Source organism: Capra hircus, chromosome 15 (assembly GCF_001704415.2).
Source record: "Capra hircus breed San Clemente chromosome 15, ASM170441v1, whole genome shotgun sequence".
NCBI lineage: Eukaryota > Metazoa > Chordata > Mammalia > Artiodactyla > Bovidae > Capra > Capra hircus.
Genome location: NC_030822.1, coordinates 41,997,589 through 42,022,544, shown reverse-complemented (window position 1 = coordinate 42,022,544; position 24,956 = coordinate 41,997,589). Strand labels below are relative to the sequence as shown.

The 24,956-nt window shown below is 44.7% G+C and overlaps 1 protein-coding gene and 1 non-coding gene across 3 annotated transcripts in view; one reads left to right on the top strand and one right to left on the bottom strand.

Annotated features, from left to right (window-relative positions):
• The window catches only part of PARVA (parvin alpha), a 168,227-nt gene that overhangs the window by 122,417 nt on the left and 20,854 nt on the right, over positions 1-24,956 (bottom strand). Inside the window, exon 1 of one of the 2 annotated variants that reach the window (XM_018059566.1) lies at positions 834-1,187. The exons of the other annotated variant lie outside the window; for it this stretch is intronic. Within the exon in view, the coding sequence (XP_017915055.1) occupies positions 834-864 (31 nt within the window). The 5' untranslated portion in view covers positions 865-1,187. Of the gene's footprint in view, positions 1-833; positions 1,188-24,956 lie in introns of those variants that run through there. 2 annotated transcript variants of the gene reach the window in all.
• Positions 12,740-12,812, top strand: TRNAG-UCC. Its single transcript has one exon. It is a non-coding gene; the product is annotated as a tRNA-Gly (tRNA).

Sequence of the window (24,956 nt, the reverse complement as noted above, 5' to 3'; positions counted from 1 at the left end):
CAGGATTCCATGAAGTTATTAAAAACTACAGTGATCACATAAGTAGATCTATGGATAGAAATGTAAACATGGAACAATTTTGAAGTTAGAAAAAAAAAAAAAAGTGTAAGAATCCTAAATGGAAGCAAGCATACTCCCGAACATTTCAAATCATACACAGAAGATGATGACTGTGAATGGAAGCCCTTACCTGACTGGGACACTTGCTCTCTAAATGCAGGGAGAAGTGAAATTAAGGCAGCAGCATCTGGCTGGCACAACCATCTACTAAGGCTTTGAATTCCATCAACAGGTCTTGAACTACACAATCCAGAATGTTCCAGGAATGACCCGTTTCCATATTCTAGAGCTTAGACAGTTAAACTCCAAAAGAACATAATCAGAAAAGGCTTGATCGGCCCCAATACTTTTGAAACACATCCTTCTGGTTTGTCCTTTTACTTCATGGATTAAGGATTGGCGTGTACAGATGATAACTGCACAATTTCAGTTGAAGAACTTAAGCCGCTGTTTCCCACCAAAATGCATACCCGACTAAAAGCACTGCACCTAGATGATTGCCAACAAACGCTTAATTTCTAACTGCCCTTGCAATCACCACCAACCTCACTGTAATGCATGGCCTGAGCAGTTAGGCATTAAGAGGCGGGCAGTTGAAACGTGTCTTAGTGGATAGCCTAAGCACATGGGAAGTCCATTTCAACAAAACTAGTCTGAAATTATCACAAAAATAGAAGAAAAAAAAAGGCAAATTAAAAAAAAAATCTATTGTTGGGATTCATCCAGTATTTAGACTCACAGAGAAAGAATTTGATAAATGTAGTCAGACTCACCGCGTTGTACATTCTCTCCAGGAAAGTTCATTCATTCTCACGGCCTAATGTCCACCGTGACCACCCCCACCCTGAACTCCAGTCCCACATCTTTGCCTAGACATCCGAGTAGGGCTGAGATGTTTGTAATCCCTCTGTTACCAGGCTTGAATGCCCTTGTCTGTGCCACGACTTCTTAGTGAACCAGATCCTCAATCTCCTCTCTAGTCGGCCTGCCTCCCTGACCATCCCATGTCAAGCAATCCATAATGGCAAATGCCTGAGTCCATCGAGATGTTACATACAGTCAACTCAGTACTAACTCTCAGAGCTGGTACAGATTGAAAAATACTGCCCCCCCCCAAATGTCCTAAGCAGCTTGATGTGAACAGACAGATGACTGCTGCTTGGGTGACCATCGAGGGAAACAGGAACTGAAGACCTCTGGCAGCTCACTCCTCCCATTCCTTGCTGGGAGCAGTGGGTGGTGAGCTCTGGAGTTCACTGCCTGGATCTGAATGCTGGTTATGACACTTACTAGTTGTGTGACCACAGCAAATCCCTTTCTGCACCTCAGCTTTTTCCAGCTGGGGAGAATGGTGGTTCTTGCCCCCACAAGATTGCTAAGACTATAAAGTAATTTAAGACCTATCTTGTGCTTGTAACAGCGCCTGACACATAGTAGGCACTTGATAAACATTAGCTGCTATTATCATCTTCATTATCCTCTAAGAACAAGTCTTGGGCTCAGGATCAGCGTTCACAGGACAATCCTTACTTCAAGCAGGAACAAAGACAGAGAGAAAAGATCCAGAGAGGAGGGGCAGGAAGCCATCCAGTAGCAAGAGAACAGAACAGAGTCACGTCAGTGGCAGAATGCCAGACGAACAGTCCAGAAACTTCTACGGTTCCAAGCACCCTCCACGGTCCTCCCTCCAGGTCTCCTGTGGTGTCTGCTCAGCCGCTGGCCCACCTGGTCTGCGTCTTCGGAATTCTTGTCCACGTACGTCCTTAATATTATCCCCATCGACTTCAGGTCATTTGAATAAGACTCTTTGCCTCTCTGAAATGAAGATCAACTAGCTGTGGCCTTTGTTTTCTAGAAGAAGATGGGAGGAATCACTGAAGGAGAGTGAATTTATGGCCAAGCTGGGAGGCACCAGGCCTCTGGACTCGCAGCACAGTGCTCTTTCCAGATGAACCCTCCCCTGGCATGTGGCACTGCCTTCCGGCCAGGCTGCTGCTGTTCGAGGTCTGTTTGCCTCAGACACTGAAGGCTTCTCCCGCCTTTCAGGGGTGTGCAGCAGCAATCATGGCCAGGGTTCTTCCTGCCACAGTACAGTGCTCGCCATTTTTAACATAAATAATAGAAACCAAAGGGCATGCATGGGCTTCAGATACTTCTCTGCACGCTCTTCAGGGCTGCCGAGTCTCCTGTTTCCTCGCCTGCTCTGGCTGTGCTGGCTCATTGTTGCTGGAACCCCTGACAGGGAAGGCTGAAAGGGACTAAAAATTTAGCTCTGCAGTCATTTCCTTGAGTCTCTGAAAAGCCCTCCCTCTCGTAATTAGCAGCCTCACTTCCTCTGTGTCCTGCTTTTTCTCCCCTACTGTTGCAAAATCCATTTTCCCCGGCAGTAGAATCTCCCTTTTTGCCCAGCCAAAAGAATTTTTTAACTTCCCTGCTCAAATTTCAACCCAATAATCCTTCTCTAATGCACACCACCTTTTCCCCCCTTTAGACTGTCAAAGGCCCATCATTTCCCCATCTTCTCCTAATTTTTTATTCTTACTTGGACTTTTTGGCTCTCAGCCCTTCAGGACTTTTTCTTTTTTCTGCTTCAAACATTGTCTGCTAATACAGTATTCTTAGGCTCTTTTTCTCTTCATGTTGGGCTGAGATCCAATTCCAAACTGCCTTTGCTTAGTTATAGCTTATTTTTTTTTTTTTTTTTTTTTTTTTAGTCTCTCTACACTACTCAACACCACAAAGGGTGCTAGCTCCTGTCTTCATGTCTTACTTTTCCAAACAAAATGGATAGAATTTGCTTATTCCCTCATCTTTCCTCAACTATAGATCACCCAAAAGTATTCCCTGTTTTGCTATGGCACCGAAAGCAAAGGCAACAAAAGTAAAAAACAAATAAATAAATAAATTGAACTACACCAAGCTTAAAACTTCTGTGCATCAAAGGACAGAATCGACAGAGTGAAAAGGCAGAATGGAAGCAAACATCTGTCAATCATACATCTGATAAAGGGTTAATACCCAAACTATATTAAAAATTCCTACAACTGAACAACAAAAAAAACGAACTACCTGATTAAAAAATGGGCAAACAGCTTGAATAGACATTTCTCCAAAGATACATAAAGGGCCAAGGAGAACATGAAAAGAAGCTCACATCACTAATCAGCAGGGAAACGTATGTCAAAACCACAACGAGGGACTTTCCTGGCAGTCCAGTGGCTAAGGCTTCTTCAGTGCAGGGGTACGAGTTCAATACCTGATTGGGGAGCTAAGATCCCACATGCTTCAGGGCCAAAAAGCAAAACATAAAACAGAAGCTATACTGTAACAAATTCGGTAAAGACTTTAACAATGGTCCACATCCAAAAATCTTTAAAAACACATACACACACACAATGAGATGCCACCTCATACCCCCTAGGATGGCTACTATGAGCAAAACATGTGTTGGGGAGAATGCGGAGATATAGGAATTCTTGTGGTGGGAACATAAACTTGTATAGCCATAATGGAAAATAGTATGGCTGTTCCTCAAGGAATTAGAAATAGATTTACCATAAGACCGAGTAATTCCACCCCTGTGCATATGCCCGAAAGAACTGAAAGCGGGAACTCAAACAGATATATCTATGTTCATAAGAGCATTATTTACAACAGCCAGATGTCTAGGGACAGATGAATGGGTAAGAAAATCTGGTGTATATATATATACGTAATGGAATATCATTTACTCGTAGAAAGGAAATTCTGACACATACCACAACATAGGTAAACTTTGAGAACATTATGCAAAGTAAAATAAGCCAGTCGCAAAAAGACAAATACTGCATGGTTCTACTTATAGGGACAGAAAGTAGAACAGTGGTTTCCAGGGTCTGGGGTAGGGGACGGGTAATAGGGAGTAGCTGTTTAGCGGATATAGAACTTCAGTTCTACCAGATGAAAAAGGGCTCTGGAGATCAGCTGCACAGCAATGTGAATTTACTTAACACCACTGAACTGTGCACTTGAACATGCTTAAGATGGTAAATTTTATGTTCTGTGTTGTTTAGTCATTCAGTCATGTCTGACTCTTTGCGACCCCATGGACTATAGACTGCCAGGCTTCTCTCTCTGTCCATGGGATTTCCCAGGCAAGAGTACTGGACTGGGTTGCCATTTCCTTCTCCAGGGGATCTTCCTGACCCAGAGATCGAACCCAGGCCTCCTGCTACCTAGGAAGCCCATGTTATGTGTATTTTACCACAACAAAAAAAAGAAAAGAAAAAAAAAAACTTCTTGGTCACAGCCTGGTTATTTCACTAATTCATATACTAACTTGAGCAAGTTATTCAATTTCTCCATGGTTCCATTTTTCTCATCTGTAAGTGGGATTAGTTAGTATCTACTCTAGAGGCCATTGTGAGGATTAAGTAAATTTTTATAGGCAAAGTATTTAGAAAACTGCCTGACATAAAGTATTGTTCAGTCAATGTCAGTTGTCACAGCAGTAATAATTTTATTACAGTGTGTGAGCTATTATTCGAAGCACTTCCCTATGTTAGGGAAGTAAGTCTTCAACCTACCCATCTTCCCCTCCAACCTCCACCCCCAATAAAGCTGAAATTTTACAGATGAGGAAACAGAGGCTCAGAAAGGTTAAATGATCTGCCTGGATCACATAGCCAGTGGGTGATGAATAAAGATTAAGTCTGGCTCCAGTGAGGTCCAGTTGCTGAGAAGGAAGCAATCAGCATGCTGATTCCAAACCAAGTTAGAACTGAATCTTCCATTCCAACCAAGAACTAGGCGGTGGGGGGAGGCTGTGGCAGGGATGGCTGAGAAGCTGGGCTTTCCTCCAGGCCAGCAACCCACCAGCTAAAGAATCCCAACTGTCTTGGTCTTCCTCCCACACCCATCCTGCCCCGGGGATGAGACCAGCTGGATCCAACAAAAAAAAATCAAGACAAGAGTGGGAAGTAGTCCCAGAGGTCACCATGGCCTTCCAGCAGATGGAAGAGCAGATACAGAAGGGACTTCTCGGAGGCCTGTGGTCAGGACCTGCCAGAGCGCCCTTGTCAAGCCCACAGTGGGGGGATAAAACCCCACGCCACCCAGAAAGTAGAAGAATTTATCATGGAAAAGGCAGCGAGAAAGCCCCCACACCCCGCCTCAGACCCTCGATGGGCCCATGCTGATGTGCTTGGAGAACTTCTGAAAATGGGGCACGAATGCACTTCCTGGTTTTCCTCCAGACCAAGAGGGCCTGCGTCCAGCAAGAACCTTCCAGTGACTGGCAGTCTAGGGTTTCTTCTTTTAGATAAGTGATTTCTCCTCCCCCTCCAGTCCCCAAGTCTTTTAAAATACCAATGCTGGCCTTGGGTGGTCTCTGTCACTTGCCATTAGAACCTAGAGTCTCCAGCCCAGAGGCAAGGGCACCTACCATCTGGCCAGAGGCACCCCTGCTGCCTCCCCATCCAGTTCTGCTGGCTGCAAGGGCATCCGGCCACCCGAGAGGACTCCGGTCAGGCTGTGAGCAAGGAGGAGGGCTTGGCACCAGAGGGCCCTTGAAGCAAAAGAGATCCAGAAACAGGATTTTGACATTTGGGAAGGTTTTTTTTCCCCCCTTCCAACATTGGGAAGGGCTCTGTAAACACAAACTTAACTTGGGCCCTTCTCTGTGGGAAAAAAGCTTAAATAAATCCTCTCTCAGAGTGAAAAATCCCCCTCTCTTACCAACTGTTTTTTTTTTTTTTTCTTTCAATTGTTTTTTAGAGTAGGCAAGTAATACATATTCACTGTAGAAAACAAATGAGAAACTGCAGACAAGAAAATTAAAATCACCCCAAACCGTACCTCCCTAGTTTTAATCATTGTTAACAGTTTAGGTATATCCCTCCAGACTTTTTTTCAATGTAAATATAAGTGTTTATACACATATAAGCATATACTTTCTGAAAATTTTTAATATACTGTGAAAATCATTCCATGTCAATAATACAGAACTGCATTGTATTTTTGATGATGTTATAGTATATGCAATATACATACACCATGATTTATTGATATCTATTAGATGTATAAGTTTATTTCAAGGTTTTCACAAGTATGAACAATGCTGTTATCCACACAGTGTTCATACCTTTGTCTAATTGTTTCTTATGGATAAACTCCTGAAAGTGGAACCGCTGGACACAGCGGTGGAGGCCACGCAGGAGAACGAGGCGCTGCAGGGCAGGTGCGTGGACCTGCAGGAGAGGGTCCTGGAGACCCTGGGAAGATCGTGGACGGGTTTGAGGGGCCTGTGAACCAGGCAACGGAGGAGGCTCAGAAAGAGAAGGAATCTGCCAAGGTCGAGATCCAGAGGTTCTGAAGGAGAAAGCTCAGCGGACGGCAGACCTGTACTACAAGAAGTCATTCTTCGACCTCTTCAAGCAGTTTGAGAAACAGAAGGTGATCGAAGGCCACCGCACGAATCAAGAGTTGCTGAGGAAGTGCGTTGAGGATTACAAAGCGAGGATCAGGAAGGAGGGCCAGAAGGACCAGGTGCTGAAGGACCAGGGGGAGGAGAAGCTTCAGCAGGCAAACAAGCAGATTGCCCAGGTCTGGAACAAGGCCCAGACGGACGCCCTGGCGCTGCAGGGGGTCCTGAGGAAGGAGCAGATGCGAGCCTACTCGCTGGAGGAGGTGGTTGAGCAGAGGACTACAGGGAATGGTGAGCTGACTATGATCTGTGATGACCTCACTTCCAAGATGGAGAGAGTCTGACTTGGCAGCCCTGACCTGTACTACCTTCCCTTCGTGGGTGTGTATGTTCGCCTATCTGTCTAGCTTTTCCTTGTCTATTGATCTCAATTCGTTTTTAAACTAGGTTGCTTTTGGAAAAGACTGAATAGAGTTTCCCTTAAATCTAAAAAAAAAAAAAAAAGTTATGTCATACACATAAATCTCCCGAATCCAACTGTTTCACTGATATATACAAGTTTCCTTAAGTGAGGGACCTCTGTGCTGTGCTTGTAATCTGAACCAGCACTCAATTTTCTCAAACACAGTTCTCCATCATAAGCAGTTCCAAAAGAAAACTCCTTAAACCCCTTGTCTATGATCTCATAAATGACTAAGTGGCATTTAAAAGATACACAATTTTATTTTGACTTTAGTAATCCACTAAACGACTGAGTGGCTAAGCACAGCACAGCACAATCCGCTAAACAGAGACCCACATGACAGGGGTACCAGGATACTTGCCACACAAAATATATCTGTACAAAATTAGACTTAACTACCCACCACCTGACACCCCCAGCCTCTGCCCCTCCGTCCCTCTGTTCCTTCTCCCTTCTCCTCCATCCCTCCTTCCATCTATCCCATCCATCCACCCATCCACCCTTCTTCCTCTATCTTTCTTTGCAAATCACTCCCCTTCTTTCTTTTTCATCCCTGCCCTACTCTTCCTTATCGCCTCTTCTTTCCTGAAGCATTTGGGACCCTGTTATCAGAGCAGACAGTACTGGAGTTGCGCGAAGTTTCCAGCTGCACTGAGAGCTGGAGAAGCTGTCTGTGAAATCCTCAGTCTTTGGTATTCATTATTTAAGTTCTGTGGAAATGGGTTCGCTTTGAAGTCTACTGACTCATCCTCCTCCTTAACTTCTTATTTCCTGTAAATGATCCATTAGTTTTTGGCAAGGTCCATGTCACACAGCATTCCCATCAGAAGGGGCTGTTCCGCAACCCTGGGCAGTGTGAACACTGCCTGAGCAGTGGAACTGGAAACATGATGGGGCCGTGTAGACGCTGCTTTCTTAAAAGCTGCTTCAACCAGCCCTAACACCACCTCGAATTAATAATGTGAAACACATGCTCCATCTGCCTGCTAAAGGGTGACAAAGCCATTTATGTTCATAATGGCCAAAATTATTCTACAGATGAAAAGTTTTCTAAAGCAGCTCACATAGGCTAGTCAATCAGTTCCACCAAGGGGGAAAATTCCCCCTCAATCATCCCACTTGAGACCTCTTTGCCAAAACAGCCAGTTCACTGTGGCATTAAGATGTTGAAAGGGGGAAACAAATGGAGATTATAAACAGTTCTCATAAGTTTTCAAACTTTCTGCCCCTGGTAAGGCATGCATAGATTAGCGCCAACAGCTTAGTGGGAAAGGTCATGTGCCTTTTCACAAAGATCCAGGGAGCCACGCAGGACTCTTATGGACTTCAGAAACTAAACAAATCAAGTTACAAGGGGGAGGCGGGGGAAGCAGTTCTTTAAGAAAAAAATCAAATTGGGCTGGAAAAGTACTATTATCAGCAAAAACGCTAAATCTTTCCCCCTCCCCCCACCCCCACACTCCCTGCTCCCCACACCCAGCTGGTGGGAGCAGAAAGATATTCCTTTGATAGCAGAGCAAATAAAAGTTTGAATTACTGACTGCTCACGTTAATGCTGGATTTTACTACCACCATATTTCAAAATGAAATTATTCTAACATCTATGCCTCAAATTAAGATCTGTGATAATATATATTACAGTTCAGAAAATGTCTTAGGTTCAGATGATGTAAAGGCTGATTCCCCTGGAGAGTAAACACTGGCCATTGTTTCTCAAGGGCTAAAACTCTCCTCATGCCTCCAAATAAATGTAAGTATAGATGACATCAGGGAGTGCTGCCTGGTTATCAAAGCACATCTGGGGTGGGGGTGGGGAGGGCAAGATAATGCCACTTAATAGTCAAAGTGGTGGAAACGTCTTAAATGCAGGGTTGTCAAAAGAGGGCTTTCTCCTATAATTTACAGATATGAAAGCCCTATGAGAAAGTTTAGCACACAACACATGAAACTTAACTCTCTCCACTCCACCATGTTGGAATCCTGGTTTCAAGTTCTCCACACCATCTTTACTCCTACAGGCCCTACAATGTCTTTTGGCGGGGGTGGGGTGGGTATTCATAGATATCCAGGGCCCAAACGCCCATCTGTGTAAGTACAGTTGGCAGCTCACTTGTCAGACATACTCTCCCCAAGTTCTGGAGTCCTCGGTGCTCTCTACTGGCCTCCGCACATCACTCATCAAGGTGGTGGGGGAGGGGCACGTGGGGGAAAAGCAAAGAGCTAAGCCTGCCCACCAGTGCCCAGGTGGGCTCTGCAGCAGCCTTACATTCTAAAAAGAGCACAGCCCTTCATTCTATGGCATTAGGTCCTCTGACACAGCGGTAGAACGTCTTCTCCCCTCAGCAGCTCCATGAAGCAAAACTTCACCAACTTCCACCAGGCACACTAACGAGAGGTTTGTTGTGAACAGGCAGCAAGGGTCAGCCACACCTTACACTTCTCTCTTGCCCCAGAGATGGGGTCACTGGCCAAACGACGCTAAGCAAATAATTCTTCATGAGAAAAAAATGTATATTTCCACTTTTAAAATTACATTTCACAATTCCTCTCACTTCTTATGAAAACAAGATCAAATGTTTGTAAGGACTCACTTGAATATATTTTCACTTTCCAAGTGCAAAGTAGAGGACAAAAAAAAAAAGAAAGAAATTCTCAGCAGCCACAAGACAAGAACGCCTTTCTCCTTCCCTGCCAAATCCAAGCATTATGCACATAGAATGAACATGATGCAATAAAAACATCTCCAAATGCTTTCTGATACATTCTCTCATTTAATCTTGCGACTCCTTAATGCTCACATTTTAATTGCAGTTTTAGAGCCTTAAATTCCTCCAAAGGTGCTAAAATACGAAAGAATGTGAAGCATGATTTCATACGAACTAGAAGCAAGAGAAGAGTTTCAGGCCTCTTAAAATAAAAATCTATCTTCAAACCCCTCAGAGTCTGCATGAAACACAGCAAACTCAGTCTGTTGTCCCAAGGGAAGCAGGCTGCTGTGAAATATAAGTAACTCCTCACTGGCACTGTTAGCTTTTTCGGGTGTTTTAATTTTAAAACCCGAGTGTAATTATCTCTTATTTACTAGAGTCACAACTCTTGCCAAAGGGAATACAAACCACTTTTTTGGGGATGAAGTTGCTGACAAAGGTTTGACAAAGAAAAATAATTAATAGCTCCATGCTGACCCCGGGGTAAGTCTTGGAGCACAGAGAAGTGAACTTGCCAAGGATGAGCCGGGCATGGGAGCGTGACGCCCGGCTAAGGGCATGGCACACACCCGGTCCTGAGAAGCTTGGAGGCTTCTAAAGGGACTTAGGCTATGGGACAAAAGTATGAGAGGTTTTTGCATATCCTCCTTTAGTCATGGTTCTGTGTTGAAACTGCTTTGCGCTCCAGTTACAAACGCTCTCCTGTTTAAGAAAGCTGTGGATAGACAATTAATGCCTTTCAGCTGGGGCTGGAGTGTTCTCCAAGTTTGGTTCTGGGCTCTATGGTTTAGCATGTTCATTCTCAGAAATTCTGGCGAGAGAGCCTTTGGGATAGGGAGCCGCCAGGGCCAGTTTCCTGGAGCCTGTCCGATGGGCACCTCACCTGATCACCGTCACATTTGGGGAGCCAAACAGAAGGTGGGTGCGGGAGGATCATGAGCAGCTGGGTCAAAACCCTTAGGAGGAGGAGTCTGCCTCTTAAAACATGCGAGTTCAGAGATTCCATCTTAACTTTGCTCTTAAACTATAAAAGTCTTCTGAGTGCAAACAGCATTCAATTCTAGCAGATTCCCACCCCCCACCCCCCCCCATATTTTCATTTGTCTACCGTGACTGCTGGGAAGCTTGTAGCCCCAGAACTGTAAGATACTATCATCCTTTTTATCATTATTATTAATGATGGGTTTACTTGCAATACTATATGTTTCTGTCTCCTGCAATAATCCAATCCCATCCCATCCCCTGGAGCACAGACATGTTTCATGATTGGCAGCTATTTTAGATCCTTTTGGGGTGTGCTTGCGTGACTGACAAGACTTCAAGTCTTGAAGCCAGAAAGAATTTGATTTCCAGCCTTGACAAACCACTTAATGTGGCTGACCCTCAGCTGCCTCACCTATGTGACGGAGCTCGTATCTTTGCAGCAGAACGGGTGAGGACTATGCTGCTTTATTTCCCCCTGGATGCCCAAGGGCAGGTACCTGGCGTGGGCACAATGTCCATCCCAGAGCGTAACATGGAGTAGGTACCCAATACGCTAGAGCTACTGTTGTTCTTACGAGTGTTAATAATACCAGCCACAAGGGCAAAATTAAAGAGGTTACTGACCCCAGACAGAAATTTCTAATTCAAATTTCATTATCTTAAATCAACTCAGCTATTTTTTCCCCCTTCTCATAGAATTCAAAAAAAGCCCTGAGATTTTGGCTCCAACTTCTCAGTTATAATCTTGGCTTTAGTAATATCCATTAAGAGTTTCCGATCCAGGGAGAACTATTAACTCTGCAGTGGAAGCAGAAATGCGGATATCTGAATGAAGTGAAGGTCTGCTGGCAGTTGTAACGAGATCATTTGCTCCTGCAAATGTTATTTCTTGGCTATCGGTATCTTTTGTGCGAATTTCTGCAGGCAGAAATCTCTGGGGGAAAAAGACTGTCTGGGGCCCACACGTGTTTTCAGAACAGGCTGGTACATCCTGTCCTTGCTACAGAGCCTGGTACATCAGTAGCAAAACAGACCTCTCTTTGGACACACTTTTTTTTTGTGAATTCTGCAGGACTCAAGGCTGGCTGCTGAAGTCACCACTCAATCTTCCTCTCAGGCTGGGTCGGTGAACTGCTCCCTGGAGCCCCCTGGTGGCCCTTTCCATGTTCACACCATGTACTCACACCTCTCAGGGGCAGGGAGAAAGTGGCTTTAAAAGAGCCACCCAAGGGCTAGTTACTGGCATCCTTCATCCACAGGGACATCCCCACATTTTAAGGATCAAGGAAACATGCTGTGTTAAGGCAGGTACAGACACAGCACCTCTCTTAAATGTCAGTCATTCACTGAACAGCTAGCTCTTAAGCATTTACTGCATGCCAGGCCTCACACCAGGCATGAAGAATACAGAGAGGATTACGACTCAGTTCCTGCTCTCAAGAAGCTTCTGACCCAGAGGGAGAGGTGGACTGATACCTGTACCCAGAAGGACAATACAGAGAGAAATGCCAAGTTTTGAGGGAACCCCGGGGACAGTGTCAGCCTCCCTAGGGAAAGTGGGAAGGACATCAGGGAGGGGGCAAGAGTTAACCTGGATCTCAGAGGCCAAGAATTAGATGGACACAGAAAGGAGGGCAGGCATTCCAGGCAGAAGAATCAATATACATCAAGGGCCAGACTTCTCGGGGGACTGTGGTGAATCTGGAGGGCTCCCAGCAGGCAGAAGAGGCCAGAGAAGTGGGTAGGGCAGGCTGAGAAGGATCTCATAGGCCACACCAAGGACCCTGCTTATCTATCCGTGATTCTCCAAACTGTGCTTGAAAGTTCCCGCAGACATTCGATTCTAATTTCATGGATGCTGAAGCTAAGAGAACTCTGTGGTAGCCATCCACGATCCACTGACTGCAAATTCCTGCGTTCAACTCCAGGGTAACCAGGAGAGAAACATCAAATTCCAATACAGGGACATCCTACAAAATATCTACAAAACATCAATACTCCTGAAAATTGCCATCAAAAACAAGAGAAGTCTGAGAGCCTGTCACACACAACAGGAGCCTAATTCCTTAGAGGAGCCTAATTCCATTTCTGAGTGACAATTAAATGTAATATGCCGGGACCTCCCTGGTGGTCCAGTGGTTAAAACTCTGCACTTCCAATGCAGAGGTCCCAGGTTCGATCCCTGGTCAGGCAACAGGATTCTGCATGCCACGACTAAGACAGCGCAGCCAAGTAAATAAGTATTCTAAAAACTAAAATAACATGCTATCATACTTAAAAAAAATCATAAATGTAATCTGCTATCCTGGATGCAATTTTGCAACAGATAAATGAAGTTCCTAGGTAAAAACTAGGGAATAAAGTACAGAGCCTAGTTAATGATTATGTATCAATCTTGGTTCATTAATGGTAACAAATGTGCCATACTAGTGTAAGATGTTAACAATAGGGGAAACTATATACAAGGCAAATGGGAATTTCTGTACTCCTCAAAATTTTTTATAAGTCTGAAATGTTTCAAAAAAATAAAATTAATTTTTAAAAAGTTCTGTGTTCATACAGATAGCCAAACTACTGTCTGCAATGGGTTGTATAATTAAATATTAATTATACACTTGTATAATAAAATGATAATACATGTTATACATGAGAACTTAGAAGATTAATTCATATTCTAGTAATAAGAGCCAACATTTTATTGAGTACCTATGCTCAGCCAGGCACTCTCTTAAGTAATCACTTCTGATCTCCAAAACAGCCCCATGCACTAAGAACTGCCAACATCCCATTTTACAGGTGAGGAAATGAATTCAGCAATTAGACAACTCATTGGGATTATATAAGTGGCAGAGTCTGGATTTGAACCCAGCTCTGTCTGATGCTAGAGTCCTGATACTTAATGACAATTCTATACTTTACTGCCTCCTGGTATTCAGCTTTATATACTGATATTTCACTGAAAAAAAAATGCATTGATTTTATTATTCTTTTTAATGTTTGAAACCACAGCTATAAATGGGGTGATAAGACGAGAGGGATTTCCAGTCAATGAGGGACTAGGTCAGAGCTGGTGGTTGGTGTTGACACATATGTTCTGACAGTTTCAGTGTGAAGGATGGACTGGTATAGGCTGGGCCCCTGCTGCAGAAATATTCTAGCAACATCTCCAAAAGGAGGAGGAGAGGCAACCAGAGAGAATGAACTTCCCTAAAAGGATAAAGCGAAGGCTCTTGCTTTATACAGGAACCCTTTGTATCCAGCCCCAACCAATCACATCCCGGGCATTGCTGAGCCCCTAACTTGTGCCTGGGCAGGTCTGCCTCCAGGAGCCCCTGTTTGCCGCCTCCACAGACAGAACCTGACGATTAGTAAAGGGAAAATAAGAGCAGTCCAAGCAAGGAGGCAGCTGGCCCAGAGCCCCCCCAGGAGAGAGGCAGGGCCTGAGAAGGGGTGTTAGTGGGGGCAGGGGGAGGGCTGGGGTGCCTCATGGAGGAGGCCTGGGGGCTGGGCCCAGGGCAAGCCCACCTCTCCCTGCAGTCCTTGTGTCTGGGTCACCAGCCAAGGGGATTGGAGCTGAGAGCCCAACCTCTCACCACCAGCTCAGCCGCTTCCCCTGCCCTCCCAGGTCAATGAAAAGCAGGCCTCATTTCACTTCTGTACTTAAGAGGCTGCCATGTGCCACCAGAGGCACATATGGAGTTTGGTACCTCTGGAGGTTGTGGGAAATACCAGAAAGTCTCCTAATCGGTCAGCTCCTCCAGAGTCGTCTTATCTAGCCTGGCATGCCGTAGGCATCAATCAACAGATGGTGAACTAAATGGCAATCTTAAAACACATGCGTCATAGGTCATACTGGAGCAAACTAAACTGGAGTTTGGAATATTTAGTACGAAATCTTTACCACATACTTAGTGGCTTGAAACGACACAAGGTCACTATCTCACAGTTCTGGCCATCGGATGTCCAAACGGGTTCTTCACTGGACTCAAATCAAGATATTGGCAGGGGACTTCCCTGGTGGTCCAGTGCTCAAGAATCTGCCTGTCAATGCTGGGGACGAGGGTCCAATCCCTGGTCCGGGAAGATTTCACATGCCACAGGGCAACGAAGCCCGTGTGTCACAGCTACTGAAGATGACATGCTCTGGAACCTGAGAGCTGCAACTACTGAAGCTCAAGCACCTACAGTCTCTGCCACAGGAGAAGCCCCTGCTCACCACAACTAGAGAAAGCCCACGCACAGCATCAGACACCCAGAGCCGCCAAAAATAGTTAATAATAATAAAAAAGATGTTGGCAGGGTTTCATTCCCCTCTAGAGGCTCTAGTTTTTGTTGTTCAGTTGCCCAGTCATGTCCAACTCAGCAACGCCACAGACTGCAGCAGGCCAGGCCTCCCTGTCCCTAACCATCTCCCAGAGTTTGCCCAAGTTTATGTCCATTGCATCGGTGATGCCATCCAACCATCTCATCCCCTGTCATCCTCTTCTCCTTCTGTCTTCAATCTTCCCCAGCATCACAGCCTTTTCCAGTGAAAAAGCTCTTCGCATCAGGTGACCGAAGTATTGGAGCGTCAGCTTCAGCATCAGTCCTTCCAGTGAGTATTCAAGGTTGATTTCCTTTAAGATTAACTGGTTGGATCTCCTTGCTGTCCAAGAGACTCTCAAGAGTCTTCTCCAGCACCACAGTTCGAAAGCATCAATTCTTGGGCGCTCTGCCTTCTTTACGGTCCAGCTCTCACAACTGTACATGACTACTGGAAAGATCAAAGCCTTGACTATATGGACCTTTGTTGCCAAAGTGATGTCTTTGCTTTTTGACACACTGTCTAGATTTGTTGTAGCTTTCCTGTCAAGAAGCAATCATCTAAGGCTCTAAGGGGAATGTAAAAGGTTCTATTTCCCTGCCTTTTCCAGCTCTGCAGCACCCTGCACTCCTTAGCTCATGGCTGCTCTCCCGTCTTCAAAGTCAGTAACACTGTCTCTCTCTGGCCTTTCTCCATGGTCGTGTCTCCTCTGACTCCCTTCTGCCTTGCTCTTCCTCTTTTAAGGATTATTATGATTACACTGGACCCATCTGGATAATTCAGGACACTCTCCGTATTTTAAGGTCTCACCTTAAAATTAAATTAACAACGTTAATTCCATTCGCAACCTTAATTCTCCTTGGCGCTATAAGGTGACATAGTTGCCAGGCCCAGGGGTTAGGACATGGACATCTGTGGGGTGCCATTATTCAGCCTACCACAAACTTCATAAGGTCAAACTGTAGGAGACCACCAGTGTCTCGCTAAAAGGTAAAAATATTAACACTTATCAACCACCTACTACATACAAGGCATACCACTAAGTAATTTTGCATATATTATCTTATTTAATTGCAGTTAATGTTCAAAGAGAAGCAGTAACTACTACTACTAGTAAACCAGATCATGTTATTCACCTCTAAAATCCTCTGATAGTTTTCCATGTGCTTTAGGGAAAAACTCAGTCTTCTGGCAGCCCCTTGGGATCTAACTTTGGCCCGACTCCCAGCTCCATTTCCCACCAGCTTCCCCTCGACCTCCAAGCTTCAACCATGGGAGCCTTTCGGTTCCTTGAACTTCTGTGGCTGCACCTGCAGACCCCTCTTTCTGGAACATTCATCCCCAAGATCGTCGACCCTCTCTCATTATTCAGATCTCTAGCCTATTCACTGCCACAGCCCCAACTCCTAAAATAGTGCTTAGCACATAGTAGGCACATGATACACATTTATAAATGAACTAATCTGAATTATGCCAGTGAGGAAACGAGACGATAAGGCCAAGTTCACAGAGCTGGTCAGCTGGAATTCCAACTCAGAGCATACTCAACACCCCAGCTTCTCAACGAGCCACCCCCAAGCTCCTCATCAGACACCACTAGGCCAGCTGGGAGGTGCAGGGATGGCAAACACTAGCTCGAGCTCTTGAGCAGTCCCCCGCTCACTGGACGGCACTGAAATAGTGACAGAACCTGCTAACCAGGCACCACGGCCCAGTCAATCAGCGAGCCTAACGGAGGCTGGTCTACACTCTCGGCTGGGAGAGCTATGAAACCAGATCGGGAGGAGACATGGTCACAGCAAACCAAGAATTCCTTATCAGGGGAAAGCAATCCAGATGAACTTTTGGGCTAATCTAGTGGAATTGAGGCCTCCGAAATGAACCTTAAAAAAGAAAAAAGTTCCAATCTGCAAAGGAAATGATTTTTCCATATTCTAACAATCAGAAATATGCTTTTTAAACATCAGAATTTTCATTCCACGTTGCTGTCATTTTGGGGGAATTTAAATAGATGACATGCTTTCCTATGGGTGACAGCAACAGCAGTCCTGGAATGCCATTATTTTAGGCATGACAGGGGAGGCCACTGCATCACGGATTCCCAGAGACTGAAATCCCAAGCAAGCTAACCACATTGAAGAACTCTTTTAAAATTCCTTGCAGGAGCTCTGAAAAACCAAACACATTAGCAGTGAGCCAGCAACCATCAGGAGAGCATTGTAACAATGGCACCACTATAGGAGGACTTTTGTCCCTTCTCATATTCCTTCCTGCCCCAACTGCAGATAAGAGAAATAGGAGGAGGGAATGGAGAGAGCGAAAGGCCACGCCAGGCCCATCACCCACACCCATGCCGGAGTTGTGGGGCAGGCTGGGCCAGGGGGAGTGGAAGAGCATGGAATTGGAAGGGAAGCTGAAGTTTTGATTTCAGACTGGACTAGGCCTTCAAACCTACAGGTGAGTCCTAATTCCTTAAATGTCCTCATAGCTGGACATGCAATCCACCTAAGATGTCACAGAGCATGTTTTAAGGCAGTGCTCAGGCTAGGGAGGGCTCTTTCCTGACTGAATTCCAATGAAAGTCAGCGGATTCAATAAATTTGTTACAAGCTAAAAATCAAATGACCAACAGAATATCATTTTTTGGCTAGCAAGTTTATAAGGTAAAAAAAAAAAACAAAATTATGCCCAGTTTTGATGAGAGAGAAGAGAACTGAGTATCCCCAAATACTTCTGGTATGTCTTAGCCCATTCGGGCCGCTATAACAAAATACCACAGTCTAGGTGGCTTATAAACTACAGAAATTTAATTCTCATGGTCTGGTGGCCCAAGTCCAAAGTCAAGGCACCAGCATGGTCAAGTTCTCTGGTGAAGACTGGTCTTCCTGGTTCATAACTGGCCCCTTCTCCCTATGTCCTTTTACGTGGAAGAGGCTAGAGATCTTTCTGGACCCTCTTTTATAAGGCATTAATCCCACTCATGAGGACTCTACCCTCATGACTTAAGGACCTATCTAAGGCCTCATCTACTACAATACCAGGCATCTGGAGTTCAGCAGATACATTTCAGAACACACACATTCAGACTACAGATGGTTTACAAATCAGAACAAATTTTCTTGGGCAGTGCCTCTCACACTGCAATGTACACAAGTCACACGGACATCTAGTTAAGATGCAGATTCTGATTCAGTAGGTCTGGGGTGAGGCCCAAGAATCTTCCTTTCTCATAAGCTACCCAGTTGAAGCTGCAAGACTTTGGCCACTTGATGTGAAGTGCCAACTCATTGGAAAAGATCTTGATGCTGGGAAAGAGTGAGGGCAGGAAGAGAAGGGGACAACAGAGGATGAGATGGCTGATGGCATCACCGACTCAATGGATGTAAGTTTGAGTAAACTCTAGGAGATGGTGATGGACAGAGAAAGCTGGTGTGCTGCAGTCCATGGGGTCAGAGAGTCCGACATGACTTAGGGACTGAAAAACAGCAACCACAACTTGGTTATACTGATGGTATTGGTACGAGGATCACACCTTGAGAAGTCTAGAGAAAATTTGACCAAGTGTATCAAAAGCCTTAAAATCTTTACTTTTGACTCAGTAATTCTCCACTAATGATATATTCTAGGGACTAATAAGGAATATATATATATACATATATATATATATAAAGATGTAGCCAAAGATGTTTATCAAGTGTTACATCTACAGTGGAAACAACCTAAATATCTGACAACAGGGAAACTTATAAACAAATGATGGTAAAGCCATTGGTGAATAAAATAATACAGTCATATCAAGTTCTTATAAAATGTTTGATGCTGCTGTGAAAAAAATATCTGTGACGTGAGAAACAAAAAGATAAAAATACAAAGATGGGTCAGTTTTGTGTGTCAATTTGGCTAGGCTATAGTACCCAGTTATTGAATCAAAAGCTAGATGTTGCTACGAAGGTATTTCTATAGATAGGATTAACACTAAGTGAAAAAGATTACCCTCTGTAGTGTGGGCAGATCTGATCAGTTCAAGGCCTTACAAACACAAACTGAGATTTCCCATAAGAGAGGAGATTCTGCCTCAAGACTACAGCAGTAATTCTTGCCCGAGTATTCAGCTTGCTGGCCTGCCTTACAGGTTTCAGATCTGCCAATCCTGTAAACATGAACACCAACCCCCTGAGACAAATCTCTTCAAATATATGTGTGTGTGTGTGTGTATCTCTTAGTACAAATACTTATGTGTGTCTGTATGTTATGTGTCTGTATGTGTGTATATGTATATACAATATACAAATACAGATATATTTCCACTGGTTCTGTTTCTCTGGAGAACCCTGACTGATACACACCATGAGTCTAATTCTGTTAAAAACATTTATGTTACAAATTACATTGCAAAAGCTTGAGTCCCATAACTGAATATACAGTATGATTTTTATTTTGTTAAAATATTAGATATACAAATGAGAGAGAAAACATCCAAATACTAGCAATAAAAAGACTATGGTTTATTTTAATGTTTGTCTTGATATTTAATATTTTTTAAAATTTTTATAAGCATGTATTTCTTTTATGATCAGGAAAATCATATTTACAATCTGATTTGCATTGAACCCTGCAATTTCAGTGTCCACTGAGAAGGAGACTACACAATTTTAGGCAATCTGAAGAGGAGAACACCCTTCTTCACCATTTCACCTGCTTCTCGAGTGACAAACTATATTCTCAGCATTTCCTCCAGACCTGTCCCAGCCCTTTTTTCTTGTGTCCCATTTGGCCTCTTGCCCTGTCCTTCATTGTCTCAAATAAAATACCCATTAGATGGGCGAGGCAGTGACTTTCATTATCCTTGTTTCATAAACGAGGAAACTGAGGCTAAGAGGGTTTAAGTGGTTTGTACATAGATACCCAGCTGGTAATTGACATAGCCCAAATTCCCTCCTTTGTAAACTGGAAAGCCAGGCACATGTGAGTGATCCCATATGGACCATGTGAGAACCATGTCAATTACATTCTGAGGTCTCCTCCCCAGCCTGCCACAGCCTTCCTCAGTGACATCAGACAATGGCTCATTAATCTCCAGAAGAGACGTGGATGGCCAGGGTCAGGTGCCAGGACCAAAAGGACTCTGGGTTTGGCCACACGTCCAAGCACCCTGGCCAGGGCTGCTGATGACTCAAGCCCCACAGCTGGAAGTGAGCAGGACCACCCACACTGCCCCAAATGGGGCCAAACTCAGTGCTTTCTTTCCAGTCCCCACCTAGTGATTGGCACAAGGTCCTGGCCATCTGCCATCCCATGCCCATGAGGGCTGGCCCCACCACAGAAGACTTAGGCTACCAAGGCAATTCCAACTGCTGGCAGCATCAAGTTCTTGGACTGGGCTCTAGCATGAAGGGCTTTCCTCCTTCCCCCTCCTGGGCCTGCTGAGACTGAGTGTACTCTTGAATCCCGTTAGGACTGGATCCTTTCCCTGGGACCCCGACACCCACCTTGGCATCCCCAGGGAGCAGGGTCTGCATGTACCATGATCCCTACCACACATGGGGTGATCTTCCCAAATCGTGAGCCCTTCACCTCCAACACGAGAGCCCCAGGATGTCCTGCTGTCACCTGCAACCCCAAGACCTAAAGGTCACCCAGGCTGGAATAACACTTGGTTGTTTGCTGAACAAATGAATAAACAAACTACACACAGGCCATAACTCAGGTCCTGGCCAGCCTCCTATCTAAGCGTTCCCCAGTGATTAAAAAAAAAGTGCTATATTAAATGGTAAGCCAGTTAGATGGCTTCATGGGGTGCAAGTTTATAAGAAATTCTAAAACATCCCTGGAATAAATTGGAAATATGGTACCAGTTAACTCGAGTTTCCATACTGCTTCCTCCATACTGATAAAGCATAATGGGTCCCCCTTTGTCAAAGAAGATGATGCACTTGGTGGGATGGGGAGGAAAGGCACAGTCCTCTTGGAAAGCTACTTTGGATAAAGCTGTTTGCACTGCCCAGTGTGCAAACTGCAAGGTGTAACAAGAGGCCATACCACCAAGCCCGAAACCAGTGAGCTGACAGGATCTTGAGTTCAGCAGGTCCAGGTCTGATGAAATTTAAAAACCAAACTAACCCTAGCCATTAGACCTATTTAGGGGAATAAGTGATGTATCTGAGTAACTGTTAAACTCCCTTTTTAAATATTTTTCAAGATGTTGCTTAGCTCAGAAAATGATGGAAAATAAAAACACTGTCATCCCTTTGTCTTACTGTGAAGACAAACAGCCAACTTCTCCCCATCTGCCCTACATAAATGCTGAACACATACTTCAGTTATTTGGTCTGATATTGATCTGGGTCCCACAGCAGAACCCCTCAGGCCAAATGCCCAGAGCGCTGGCGGGGGAACACAGTGGGGGCTCCGATCAGCTTCTGATCATCAGCTCTCCACCCCGAGGGTTGTGTAGGGTCCCCATGCCCTTAGAGGACTAATCAGGGCACCTGCTCTCCATCCAGGTGACATCAAAGCCACAGACTCCTGCTCACGGCAAAACTGGAAAACCAAGAGGATCCCTCTCCCTGTCTCTCCACACCCTTATCATCAATAGAAGAGGTGGGGGAAGGGGAACGTAAAGGAGGAGGCAGAGTGAAGTAGGGGTTCCACACTGATAGGGGTTCCTCCTTGGAAAGAGGGAGAGAAGAGGAAACGGAGAAAAGTGGACGGGGTCTTAGAGATGGCGCCCGCCTTACTGGCCTCTGTGAGAAGGGAGGAGGCTGCCAAGACACTTGCTGGTGGGGTTGATAGCATGTGCGTTAGCACAAAGATTTAATAGGCAGAGCTAATAGAGCAGGATCGAGAAATGCCTTCTTCATTGTGCCAAGTACAGCACAGAGGAGTTACCATCAGCATCAGAAAATGTATTCGGGTTTCTGGGACTGAGTTAAGGTCCAGCATGGAGACTCAACCACTGAAACACACAATCAGAAAGGTATTAAACTTTGAGATGGAGGGCCAGACCCAGGAGAAAAACAAGCTCCTTCTTATTACCTGCAACAAAGCAGAATATACACATTGATATCCCTTTGGAACTGTGAAGAAAGGCAACAGCTCATGGCTTCATTTTTACTGAGAGCTTATTATGCACCAGGCACTGCTCTATGTGCCTGACATGTATTAATTCATCTCACATCATGAGAAACATACCAGCAGTATCTCCTTTGCAGAAAGAAAGCAAGAGGCACAATAAGGTTAAATCATTTTCAATTTTCCAGAAGTGCCACTGAGAATAAGCAACAGCAATCCTGTAGAAGATTCTGTGACCAAGGGGGAAAAGAGGAAGTTAATTACACAGTATCCATCAAATTAGCTGGGGACTTCCCTGGTGGTCTAGTGGTTAAGACTCTGCCTTCCAAAGCCATGGATGAGGGTTCAATTCCTGGTTGGGGAACTAAGATCCCATACGCCTCAGGCAACTAAGACCATGTGTCACAACTAGAGAGAAGCCTGTGTGCCACCACTAAGAGTTGATGACAAAAATTAAAGAAAAGTGTTTCTTAGGTAACACCCCCCGAGCCCTTACCACTTGTTGCTCTAAATCCCCTCTCTGGCACAGCTGGGCTGGACCAGTGGATGAGATGTTTATCCCCTGGCTCCCTCCCTGCCAGGCCATGGTTTGCTCTTCAACAGCTACAGCTTTCTTCCCAGCTGCTGGTCAGTGCCCCGTCCCTTGCCCCTTAAAGGCTCACAGGTAGGATCTGTTCCCAGCTGCTGTCGGCCCTGGGGTGCCTTGCCATCCTTGGTTTCCTTCAACTCCACCCACATCACTTGGGTGGAGTGATGAAGGTCCCTTCATCACTCTCTCTGATTACCTTATCACGGATGCCAACTGCTCCCCGCCAGGCTCTCAACTGATACGTGAAATTCTGAGCTCTTACCATGCATTGTTAATTCCCACATCAACCCTTGTAGGTGAAATTATTATTCTCACTCTACTATAGGTGGGGAACTTGAGAATTCTGATGGGTTGGCTCACTGCCCAAAGTCATACAGCTAGTTAAGTGGCAACGTCTGGGTCTGACATACGCAGTTGTATTTCTAAGCATCTACTCTCCTTAACCACTATGTAATATTGGCCCACTAACCTAAATTGGATCAAATGTCTTAGCTTACTCGACTGCCTTGGTTGTTCTATTTTAGTAAAAGGAGGACACATTTTTAGTGCCATTAAACACCTGACCTGTGATGACGACTTCCCAATCCTATTGCTCCCCAAAGGCTACTGTTCTACCACTGGACATAAAAGAGAGCTGGCGGTGAATAACTGCATTCCAAAAAAAAAAAAAAATCAATCTTATAAAGCAGGGGATATGCAACCCCATGGACTATATAAGTCCATGGAATTCTCCAGGCCAGAATACTGGAGTGGGTAGCTTTTCCCTTCTCCAGGATATCTTCCCAACCCAGGAATCGAACCAGGGTCTTCTGCATTGCAGGCAGATTCTTTGCCAACTGAGCTATCAGGAAAGTCCATCTCATTTCCCAGATAATCCTATATAATTCAGCACAACAATCATCAGCTTCAAAGACTCATGATCAATGTGAACACCAATGCCACAGAAGCTGGGCAGCTCCAGCATTTTCCACTGAATGATGTTTGCTACAAAACACCTATTTTGCAAGAGGTTAATAGATGCTTCTTGAAAAGTAGGATCCTATAGCAAAAGTTTTATAAATATTGTATCCTATATGTTAGCTCCTGCTTTAGAAATTCAGAGAAAGTATTAAGCCTTGATAGGAAGAAAAGAAGTTCCTTTAACCTAGCTTTTTCTAAACTAATTTGAACCTTATTTTTTTTTTGAGTGGATGCTTATTAATAGCTTTCCTAAGTATGAAATTAAATAATTTCCAGTCTCAATTCCCTTAATGGCTATGTATTTTAGCTAGTTAAAATTATTTGCCCTTATGGTAACTATAGGTTCCGATTAGGGTCTTTCGCATTGCTTAAAAATATCCACCAACCCTGGAAGGGGACTGGAGGTTTGTAAAGGTGAGAATCACCTGCAGTGGAATATTCTGGTGCCACTACCACTGCCACACCTGCCACTGGCACAGACTTTGAAAGGGCACATGGAGAAATCACGCCTCACTGACAAAGATCTCCTGATACTAACTGTGAAAGTGGAAAGTTGCTCAGTTGTGTCTGACTCTTTGCGACCCCATGAACTATACAGTCCATGGAATTCTCCAGGCCAGAATACTGGAGTGAGTAGCCTTTCCCTTCTCCAGAGGATCTTCTCAACTCAGGGATCGAACCCAGGTCTCCCGCATTGCAGGTGGATTCTTTACCAGCTGAGCTACAAAGGAAGCCCAAGAATACCAGAGTGGGTAGCCTATCCCCTCTCTAGCAGATCTTCCCAACCCAGGAGTCGAACGGGGTCTCCTGCATTGCAGGAGGATTCTTTACCAACTGAGCTATAAGGGAAGCCCAATATTAACTAAGAGCTCTCAACAAATCCCTTTAAGGGAAACACAGGTCCACATCTATTGCCAGACCTCAGCCTGCACTGCTCCTCGGGCCTCACTTTGCCTACACTGCTAGTAAAGCACACAGCACATGGGAACATGGCTAAATATTTGTACTCAGACATCTAGACTTTCCTAAACTCATCCCCATTTCAAAAATGCTTCCTACTTTCCCCATCACTAACAAAAATACATCAGAAATCCCAGCAGATCAGTAGTTTCAAAAACTGCTTGATTCGAGTTGGCATGTGATACTTACAAAAAGACAAAATTTGACACTAACACAGAAACAAAAGGAAAAGGAAAAAAAAAAAGAAAAAATATTTTTGAGCAAAAAATTGAAAATACTCAAGAAATATCCCCAATTTAGTCTGTTGGGCTGCTATAACAAACTGCCATGTACGAGGTGTCTTACAAACAACAGAACTTTATTTCTCACAGTCCTAAGGGTCAGCATCTAAGATCAAGGCACCAGCATGGTTGTGTGCAGCTGATGCATTCTCACCGGGTCCTCACATGGTGGAA